The sequence below is a fragment of the Astatotilapia calliptera genome, chromosome 3 (assembly GCF_900246225.1).
Source record: "Astatotilapia calliptera chromosome 3, fAstCal1.2, whole genome shotgun sequence".
Lineage (NCBI taxonomy): Eukaryota > Metazoa > Chordata > Actinopteri > Cichliformes > Cichlidae > Astatotilapia > Astatotilapia calliptera.
The window spans coordinates 19,248,381-19,259,244 of NC_039304.1; the positions used below are offsets into that span (position 1 = coordinate 19,248,381).

The window sequence follows — 10,864 nt, forward strand, 5'->3', positions numbered from 1 at the left end:
AACTCCAGATTACAACAGAGGAATCTGGGTGTTACAATATTTACAGAAACAGATCGCTGCTAAAAGCAGACAGTTACTGGGTGACTTCAAAACATAAAAGGCAGAAACCAGTGCCTGATCCAAGATAAGAATGTGATCTGAAAGACAGCTCTACTGAGGCAATACTTATAATCAGTGTTGGACAAGTTACTTTGAAAAAGTAATTAATTATAGTTACTAGTTACTTCTTCAAAAAAGTAACTGAGTTACAATATTCTAAAAGTAATTAATTACTTGAAAAGTAATGTGCATAAAATGAATTTTCATTCACATGTTTTAGGACAAATTTTTTCTTTTAAAAATACGCACGATTTATTTATTATTGTTAAAGTTTACTGCAGTTAACAATCTTGTTTGACACGTGAGGAGAAAAGGGGATTCCTAGGGTACAAGGAAAATTTAAAAAGTGAGAAATTATCCAAAAAGTTATTTTAAAAGTCTATAAAAGTCTGGTGCACATTCTTCAGATTTCTGGTGTAGAATTTTTTTCATTAAATATTAGAAAGTGAATTCTGTATTAGAAAATGAAGAAATTCTTTCAAATAATAGAAGTAAAACACTTAATTTTAGAATGCTAATATATTAATTTGATGATTACTGGTCTTAATCTGATTTATTGCTGTATTTGAGACACAGAAAGTCCATGCATTAGATCAGCGGTCTCCAACCTTTTTTGCGACAATATTTTCATGGACCAGCCTTTAAATACAACAAAATAAAACTAGTACCGGTACTGAAAAAAAGAAGATTTATTCATAACACACGTGAAAAGACCCAGGAAAACCGAGTAAACGATAAAAACAAAATAACGCTGAAAACCGATAAAAACCCTGAAAACTATACATTTCACACCTGAGCCTCAACTCTCACGGCCCGGTACCAAACGACTCACGGACCGGTACCGGTCCGAGGCCCGGGGGTTGGGGACCACTGCATTAGATTGTGGTAACTGTAGCTTAGTGGTAAATTTTAAATCAGGCTTTACCAACTTACTGAGCTGTTAGTTTTTCTATGTGAATCACACAATAACAACATTTCTGTAACAATCTAGTAATCATCCCACTGACACACTGGTATAGAAGTCTGTCTAGGTGCTACACCACTGGAACAAGGTTTGTAATATTCACTCGTCTCCAAACATTCCTCTTTCATTTTGAGGCAAACAAAGCAGAACTGCAACTTACAACGTGTACAGAAGATGTTTTTACACCCAGTTGTGTTATGTTCTACAAGGAAGCCACATGTGGGACAGGCACGGATAGAGGGACAGCCAGTGATGCCCTCCACATTCTGGAAGGTGATATCTGGACATTTTCTCAGAGTTTCTAAGGACTTATTGTTGCAGCCATGATTTTCACATCGGTTTGAACGTGGGGACGGACCTTTCCATTCCCTCAAACACTGCCAACAGAACGTAAAGGTCCGATTTAGATCAGCTGTGCACACTGTACATTCAGTACACAGATTACTGAAGTCAGTTCTCAGCACTGAAGACTTGCAGCCAGGACACTGTTAATAAAAAACGATTATTTATTTAATGCTCAACATTTGGACAAATATGGCGCAGAAATGCAGACTATGTAAATAAACTTACTGATTTAACATCAAAAACATCCTTAGAGTTGCTGAACATTTTCTTTTCAAAGTACTCGATTTCTTCCGGGGTTAGAAGAGCCATTTTACAAACCTCCTCAAAGGACCACTCAGTATGACATTCAGTTTGGCCGCACACAAACCTGCTCTCGCCCTGAAACACAATATACAAAAATATATATCAATCAGTGAAAGCAAAACATGTGGAACAAATAGCAACTGCTCACAATAGTATATAGATCCATTAACTGAGCCACAGTCCAGTCTCATGCCTATTAGATTCCATTCCTACCATACTAATGTGAATGCTTTATTTATTTATTTTTGGATTCTGAAGTAGCAATCCAGAAAGAAAGCTTGAGAACTACCAGACTAAGAAAACCCCCATTAATTAATTCCTGCGCTGATGACCCATTACTTAAACTCCTATAAAACTTATATAGTGCGTTTCTGCTCTATCTGGTAAAACAACATACAAACGTTCTTGACATCATGAAAGTTGTCAGTTCTGCCTTATAGTCCTGTAATGTTGAATTGGTGCCTTATTTTGTGACTGCAACTCAGTAGTTATGCAACTGAGTGCATAGTAATATACACTCAGTTCAAAAATCACTGTTAATTTATTTGGGGTTTGTGATTAGATGAACGTGTAATATCCTACCTGATTCAATAAGCTAAGACACCAGTTGGTGAGAGACATGGGAGTGACAGCATGGCCGCAAGACATCAGCGCTCTCAGAGACTTGAAGTCCTCATACAAGACTATGAGTGACACATGAAAAATCGCATTACTGTTGTACACTCTACTCAACATTATCTGTAGCCCAGTAAAGGTAGAATTCATAGTCTGAAGACTTACAGTCCAACTCATCATCTCCATCCACAAATGTAAGTGTAAAGTCGGATGGGTCGTAGCACTTCTCCTCCTCATATGTCAAACTGCTTCTGGAGTCTTGAGAGGGAGTTCTGCTCCTCTGATGAGAAATCTTTTTCTTTTTAGATAGTTTTAAACCCATCCTGACTCAGAGCCGCCTTCAGATCATCTACAACAAAACAAACAGAGATCTCGCTAAAAAGTTTTTTCTCTCTTATTTCATCCACTTTGGACTTCACTCCATCAGGGACTGTCACTATACCAGATATTCTACATGCATTCACATATGATTAACATGTATTTATTCCATGTTTTATTCTCTCACTACACTTTTCCTTTATGCTGGGTGCTTTGTCTAACACTACGTGTACAAGTAGACACAGGAAAGACAAAAGGAGCTCATGCACAACTATGTGTGTCTTGGTGCGCACGCATTACAGTCTATAGCATTAGAGTTTATTGATAATACTGCCATAAGAGAGCGTGGAAAAAGTCAAGCCTGACGCGTGGATTTCAAGAGTTTCGACAATATATCGCTGCTCAAATTCCGATTAGATCAAAGTAATCTATGTTACTCACTTTGACGCGGAATAATCTTCGTCATCTTTCGACGTCTTGACTTGCTTTGGAAATAGCTCCCAAATGAAAGTTATCCCGATGCGCAGACGGATCTTAAAAGCGAAAACCCTGAACTTTGTTTCAGACGAAACAACCAAATGGCCAATAGTACCCAACACTCCCATTATTTAATGCAAAACATGAAAACGGAGGTTGTAGAAAACCCCTGTGATTTGTGTATATAGACTGTTCCACGGACCCCCTCTAACCACTGCTAAGATGGTACATTCCTCCCATCCCTTGTTTGTTTTTGCGCTGGTCCACCTTGATAGCGCTGGTGGAGCTGGGCTGTTGTACTGAACATGTGTAGTGCGTGTGCGTGAATGATAAGTAAGTGCCTTGTATTTGTTTGTTCTATGGTTGTAACTTATCATATACTTAGCTATGTACATTGGGTGATGCTTAGTAGAGTTTTCCAGCTGTTCGTGTAGCCACGAGACACTGTATATTCACGCTGATTTGACTAAAATGGCGCTACCCTTGTGAACTGAGCTGCCCAAAGTAAAGATGGAGTCTATCCCTGTGCAGCAGCCCATTTGTGTCCACCAGGGGGTGGTGTTTAGTCATTTCTGTTCAACCCTTTCTGTATTATTTAGACCAGTTTGGTTGACTTTAATTGTTTGCTAATTGTAATTTCTGTTATTTTACAGAACCACACACACACATATACATATACTCACACGAATTCACTTCTGGAGATGTTTGGATTAAAAGAACCCTAATTATCATTGCTGTGGACCCTCTCTTTCATCATATAAGTCACCTGTGCCTTCTGACCGAGGATAGGAAAATCCTGCTGTAATTTGCCAGTCTATTAAGCACACACATGTCCAGTTCAAGTGGTCCTTCGAGCCGGAGTAATTACAGCATTTCCTAACATGGCGGCATCCCAATATGATGAAGAACAACAAGGTGCCCGGCAAAGGAGACCACATAGGGCTCCAAGATATCTGGATGACTTCATCTGGACCTATCCCCCACAGCCGACTAACCCAGTTCCACCGAACACTAACGCAGCTACTCCAATACACCAAATCGCTGGCATCGATGGCTCACCAGAGATGGAGAGAATAAGGAGGATGGAGCAGTGTGTTACCCAGGTACAGGAGCAGATGAGGGAGATACAGAGCGCTATACAAGTGTCTTTGAACTTTGGCCAAAGAACCCCCCAAGTACAGTTACAAACCCAGGTCCGGAGCCATAGTATGCCTTTACTAACTGTGGATAATAATCCTACACAAGCTCCTCCTATGGGCGGACTAGAAAACATCCCTCCCATATCTCCAGTAATACCTAGTCCTCAGTCCCCTCTATACGTCCACTCTTCCATGCCATCAGCTGCTCAGCCAACACCAGTGGTACCCCGGTCTGCATCTACAGCAACAGAACAGCCACATCCTCCCTGGTATCAGCAAAGAGACCTGAATTGGCAGTCATCAACCCCACAGTGGTCTGTGCCACACAGTGCTGCTCAGTTTAGTATCCCTGGCACTATGCAGTACCCTGTCACGCTGCCGCCTGGCATGCCCTCTCCAGGTTATCCGCCTTGGACTTCAGGCCCACCTCTCAGTCAGCCATACGTTACACCAGTGCTGCCACCTGCTGTTAGCTCACAGTATACCTATCGGCATCCTGCTCCAGCTGCACCTGTCAGTTCACAGCATGATGTAATTCAGAGCAGCCCACAACACTCCTCATTTCTGCTTTCCTCTCAGAGACCGAACTTGATGGAGATGGCTATTTCCTCTTCTTATGGCATCCCAAAACCCAACCTGATCCGCTTCACCACAGGAAAAGAAAGTGATTTCCTGCTACTGAAGAAAGGTCTGGATGGAGTTTTGGGACCACACCCACACCTGTCTGAGGATTACAAATTCCAAGTACTTCTGGATCATCTAAAGTTTCCTCCTGCGTTTCAGCTTGCAAAGAGGTATGTGCATGACACTATGCCCTTCAGTAAAGCAATGCAGGCTCTACAGCAGCGCTATGGACAACCACGCCAATTAGTCCAAGGTGAAATTAACAACATTTTGAGAGCTCCCACAGTGAAAGCTGGAGATGCACAGGGGTTTGAAGACTTTGCTCTATCAGTTAGTAGTTTGGTGGGACTACTAAACTCCATGGAAGGAGCTGCTAAGAGCGAACTAGAGTGTGGTTCCCATGTGGACAGGCTTTTGAGTAAACTCCCTTTCTCCTATCAAGACAGTTTTGCTGAATATTGTCTTGCAAAGGGCATCTTGCGGAGTGACTCAGCTAACACCTATACTCTCCCTGACTTTGCACAGTGGTTGGAGAGGAAGTCACAGGCCATACAGATATCACGAAGGGCTACAGAAAGCTACATATCTGATAAACCCCGCTCAGATCGTAGAGACAAGTCATCACGACCATTAAAGACATCCTCATCAGTCTACTATGGCACTGACAAGCCTACAACACCGACGGCTAATACCACTTCAGCCCCTACTGACAGTAAAGAACCTATGAAAGGGAAGAAAAGAGAGAAATTTAAGCCCTACTGCCCCTTCTGTAGCAGTACAGAACATTACTTGAGTTCCTGTTCTGACTTCAGTAAGCTGAGTACTACACAGATTATTACATGGATTAATGACAATAAGAGATGCTGGAGATGTGGTCGGAGTCACCAGCCTGACAATTGCAATCTGAAGAAACCTTGTGCCACCTGTGGAGAACAACACCTGCAGATCCTTCATGAAGCTGCCTCTCGCCCAAACAAGAGTATCCTGACATTGAGTACAGCCTCCAGCATGGTGTATTTGGACCAAGTCACTCATTCAGGCAGAGTCATGCTTAAAGTGGTCCCAGTTACCCTCCACAACAATGGGCGATCTCTGTCCACCTATGCCATTCTTGACGATGGATCAGAGCGGACTATTGTTTTATCTGCAGCGGTTCATTACCTGCAATTAAATATCACAGAGGAGTCCCTCAAACTACGAACCATCAGGCAGGAGGTGTCACAGTTACAAGGCGCATCGGTTTCTTTTGAACTGAGTGCACCCAGCTCTCCCCAAATCAAACATCACATCAGACGTGTCTTCACTGCTAAAGAACTTAATCTGGCAAAACAATCCTGCCCAGTGGACATACTCCGTCAGAGATATCCACATCTGGCCGACGTTCCCATCAAAGCATTTAAGGATGTGCAGCCTATGCTTCTTATAGGCTCAGATAATGTCCAGCTCATCACCCCTCTGTCACCTGTCAAAGTCGGTCCACTAGGCAGCCCTGTTGCTGTCAACACTAACCTCGGTTGGGCCATCCAGGGACCAGCTACCTTTCTACATCTACCTACTGAAGCTTCATGTCTGCACACATCCCTGTTACCATCTCCCTCTCAAGCGCTAAGACAGAACGTTGAGAAGCTGTGGCAGTTAGATGTGCTCCCCTTTCGATCAGAGAAAGAGGTAACTCGCTCTAAACAAGACAAAGAGGCACTGGAGTTACTGCAGAAAACCACAGAACGTGTACAGGTGGATGGAGTAGCTCGTTATGCTACTCCTCTGCTCCGCCGCAGAGACTCCACTAAACTACGAACTGACCATGACGCAGTGATGGCTCTCCTTCGGTCCACAGAGAAGCGCCTGATTAAAGATCCTGATCTAGCGGCTGTGTACAATGCAGAAATACACAAACTGGAACAAGCAGGTTATGTAAGAAAACTCACTCCTGAAGAGGCAAACCTCACAGATGAATCCTGGTTCATTCCCCATCATATTGTGCATCATAACAATAAGCCTAGGATAGTTTTCAACTGTTCCTTCCAATATAGGCAAGACTGTCTTAACGATCAGCTGCTACCAGGTCCAACTCTCGGTCCATCCTTAATAGGTGTCCTGTTGAGATTTAGGGAGCACCCTGTTGCTGTGAGTGGGGACATACGAGGTATGTTCCATCAGGTGCGGCTTCTTCCGCATGACCGGCCCCTGCTGAGATTCGTGTGGAGAGATATGGAAAGAGATCGGAGCCCTGACATTTATGAGTGGTGTGTCCTGCCCTTTGGAACCACATGCAGCCCCTGTTGTGCCACGTATGCCCTTCAGCGCCATGTGCAGGATCATAAAGATGGCAATGAACAAGTACTAGACTCAGTGCTGCGCTCATTTTATGTCGATAACTGTTTGCAATCTCTGCCCTTTGCTTTGCAGGCACGACCACTTGTCGATAACATCAGAGAGTTGCTATCTACTGGTGGTTTCGAAATCCGACAGTGGGCAAGTAACTACCCAGAGGCCATTGCTCATCTCCCCTCTGAAGCAAAGTCCCCTACCTGCGAGCTGTGGTTGACTGAACACCAACCAGATCCCCAAGAACCAACCTTAGGCTTGGCATGGCACTGCTCCACAGACCAGATTGCCTACAGATGTCGGCCAGTGGTTCCTCAGGAGTCAACCATGAGAAATATCTACAGCATCCTCGCCTCTCAATACGACCCACTGGGCTTCATCATCCCCTTCACGACCCGGGCAAAGGTTATTGTTCAACGTCTGTGGCAGAATGACAGGAACTGGGATGATCTCATCGAGGGCGAGTTACTCCAGCGGTGGCAAGAGTGGGTGAGTGAGTTACAGTATCTACAAGAAATCTGTCTGCCTAGATGCTACATAGCCCCAGCAACCCAAGAGGGAACTTTCCAGCTGCATGTATTCTGTGATGCGTCAGAGAGTGCTTACGGAGCAGTGGCATATTTGAGATTTAAATCGGCAGAACATGAGGTCCACACTGCCTTTATCATGGCCAGATCACGTGTAGCTCCCCGCAAGAAACTGTCAATTCCCCGTTTAGAGCTGTGTGCTGTACTGGCTGGGGCACAACTGTCTAGACTCCTCCTCAGTGAGCTTACTCTGCCCATTAGTGAGACTACTTTATGGACCGATTCTACCACTGTGTTGAACTGGATCCAGTCCGAATCCTGTCACTATAAAGTGTTTGTAGGTACTCGTATTGCCGAAATACAGGAGCTGACTGAGGCCGCCAGCTGGAGGTATGTCCCCTCGGCTTTGAACCCAGCAGATGACATCACCCGGGGAAAACCATTACGTGAGCTGTCAAAACCTAGCCAGTGGATGGATGGGCCCCCCTTCCTGAGACAAGCATCTGAGCAGTGGCCAGCACGACCTACTGTGAGTACAGACACTGAAGATAATACTGAGTTAAAGAAATCAGCTTTCTGTGCCTGTGTCACTACAGATTTGGCACAGTCTGATCCTGCATACAACACCTGGGCTGATTTGGTGCAGGCCACCCACCTGTCTTCTCACGGGGCGGCTGGCCTCCCTATGTCAGCAGCACAACGACTAGAGACAGAAGTTCAAATTCTCAAACAGGCGCAACAAGAAAGCTTCCCTGTTGAAGTACACACCCTTAAATCTGGGAAAGAGGTGTACAAAGACAGCAGACTGAGCAACCTTTCTCCCGAATATGACAGTCAGCTTGGCCTCATACGAGTAGGTGGACGCCTCCGGCGAGCAGAGCAGATGGATGTTGACACTCTGCATCCTATCGTGTTGTCACCAGACCATCCTACTACTCAGCTCATCATCAAAGACTATGATACACGTCTCCTGCATCCTGGCCCAGAACGTGTCTTTGCCGAATTGAGACGCAGGTATTGGATTTTAAGAGGCAGACAGGCCATAAGGAAGCATCAGTATCGCTGTTTGGAGTGTAAGAAGTGGAGAGCCAAGCCTGTTTCACCGAAGATGTCCGATCTCCCTGCTACCCGCTTGCGATTAAATCAGCCGCCATTCTGGTCCACAGGAATTGACTGTTTTGGCCCTTTCACTATAAAGATAGGCAGGAGACAAGAAAAACGGTGGGGCATTATATTTAAATGCCTTACGACCCGCTGCATTCACCTCGACCTTCTCACTGGTATGGACACTGACTCCTTTCTCATGGCTCTGCGCAGATTTATTGCTCGAAGAGGAAAACCCTTTGAAATACTGAGTGATCAGGGCACCAATTTCAGAGGAGGAGACAGAGAGCTACAGGAGGCATTCAAAGTGATGGAGCCACGACTGCAGGAGAAGCTCAGTGAACAGAGCATCACTTTCCACTTCAACCCTCCGCATGCTCCACATTTTGGGGGAGCCTGGGAACGGGAGATCCGTTCAGTCAAATCTGCACTTCAAGTTGCCCTCAAAGGTCAAGCGGTGCCAGAGGATTTGTTGCTTACTGTTCTTATTGAAGTAGAGGGCATACTTAATTCCAAGCCACTGGGATACGTTTCCTCGGATATTGCAGATGTTGACCCGATCACGCCAAATATGTTGCTCATGGGGCGGCGCGATGCTTCCCTTCCCCAGGCAGTATATGGCACCAGAGAAGAACTTGGAAGGCGAAAATGGCGTCACAGCCAAGTCATAGCGGACCGGTTCTGGACTCAGTTCATTCAGCGCTACCTGCCTGGACTGCAGCCTCGCCAGAAGTGGAACCAGACTACTCCACCTTTGAAAGTGGGACAGACTGTCATGGTGGCGGACTATCAGCTCCCACGGGCTTCCTGGCCCGTAGGACAGGTAACACAGGTGTTTCCCAGCCCGGATGGACAGGTGCGAGTAGCTGAAGTCGCTATTGGGGAACATAAATACCAACGGCCTGTGTCAAAACTTATCACGTTACCTGAACTGTCAGCTGAACGTCCTTAGTTATATTCACATGGGTTTTTGATGTTTACTAATGTGCTATACACATTAGGGGGCGGCTGTAGAAAACCCCTGTGATTTGTGTATATAGACTGTTCCACGGACCCCCTCTAACCACTGCTAAGATGGTACATTCCTCCCATCCCTTGTTTGTTTTTGCGCTGGTCCACCTTGATAGCGCTGGTGGAGCTGGGCTGTTGTACTGAACATGTGTAGTGCGTGTGCGTGAATGATAAGTAAGTGCCTTGTATTTGTTTGTTCTATGGTTGTAACTTATCATATACTTAGCTATGTACATTGGGTGATGCTTAGTAGAGTTTTCCAGCTGTTCGTGTAGCCACGAGACACTGTATATTCACGCTGATTTGACTAAAATGGCGCTACCCTTGTGAACTGAGCTGCCCAAAGTAAAGATGGAGTCTATCCCTGTGCAGCAGCCCATTTGTGTCCACCAGGGGGTGGTGTTTAGTCATTTCTGTTCAACCCTTTCTGTATTATTTAGACCAGTTTGGTTGACTTTAATTGTTTGCTAATTGTAATTTCTGTTATTTTACAGAACCACACACACACATATACATATACTCACACGAATTCACTTCTGGAGATGTTTGGATTAAAAGAACCCTAATTATCATTGCTGTGGACCCTCTCTTTCATCATATAAGTCACCTGTGCCTTCTGACCGAGGATAGGAAAATCCTGCTGTAATTTGCCAGTCTATTAAGCACACACATGTCCAGTTCAGAGGTAATTACCAGTAAGAGAGGAACTGCCAAAATCCAACGATGTCAGGATTCCCAAAATTGTCAAATATACTCGCAAGGAAATTCTTGTCCCACAAGACACAACCGCAATAGTCGTCTTTCCATCATCTGTTAGAACAAAGCACATCAAACAAAAACAGTGTACCTGATGACTAAAGTTTTAACATGAAGACTTGCCAAACAGAGATCCGGACGGTGACCTTTTCTTATTTTTCAAAGAAGAACAGAAGCCGCAGCTGCCCGCAGGTCGAACCCGCGACGTTGTTTTCTTGGTCATGTGGTCGCGGTATGACGCGTAGTGATCCAGT

At 44.8% G+C, this 10,864-nt stretch overlaps 2 protein-coding genes across 4 annotated transcripts; one reads left to right on the plus strand and one right to left on the minus strand.

The window, feature by feature from the left end:
* Window positions 1-932: 932 nt before the first annotated feature.
* LOC113018810 (probable E3 ubiquitin-protein ligase ARI8) lies at window positions 933-10,826 on the minus strand. Of its 2 annotated transcripts, XM_026162203.1 has the most exons (6): window positions 10,757-10,826; window positions 10,548-10,664; window positions 2,492-2,675; window positions 2,294-2,394; window positions 1,634-1,786; window positions 933-1,548 (listed from the first exon to the last, which is right to left on the minus strand). In XM_026162203.1, exons 3-6 carry the CDS (start codon window positions 2,646-2,648, stop codon window positions 1,087-1,089), a joined length of 873 nt encoding a protein of 290 aa, XP_026017988.1. In that variant the 5' UTR covers window positions 2,649-2,675; window positions 10,548-10,664; window positions 10,757-10,826; the 3' UTR covers window positions 933-1,086. The 2 variants fall into 2 exon arrangements, with proteins under 2 accessions (XP_026017988.1, XP_026017990.1); XM_026162205.1 differs by lacking the exons at window positions 10,548-10,664; window positions 10,757-10,826 and adding an exon at window positions 3,086-3,262.
* On the plus strand, window positions 3,257-10,529 carry LOC113018806 (uncharacterized). 2 transcript variants are annotated; one of them, XM_026162197.1, is made up of 2 exons: window positions 3,257-3,454; window positions 3,775-10,529. In XM_026162197.1, exon 2 carries the CDS (start codon window positions 4,003-4,005, stop codon window positions 9,793-9,795), a length of 5,793 nt encoding a protein of 1,930 aa, XP_026017982.1. In that variant the 5' UTR covers window positions 3,257-3,454; window positions 3,775-4,002; the 3' UTR covers window positions 9,796-10,529. The 2 variants fall into 2 exon arrangements, 1 of the variants encoding a protein (XP_026017982.1); XR_003271859.1 differs by having other exon boundaries at window positions 3,260-10,028; window positions 10,349-10,529.
* Window positions 10,827-10,864: the final 38 nt, after the last annotated feature.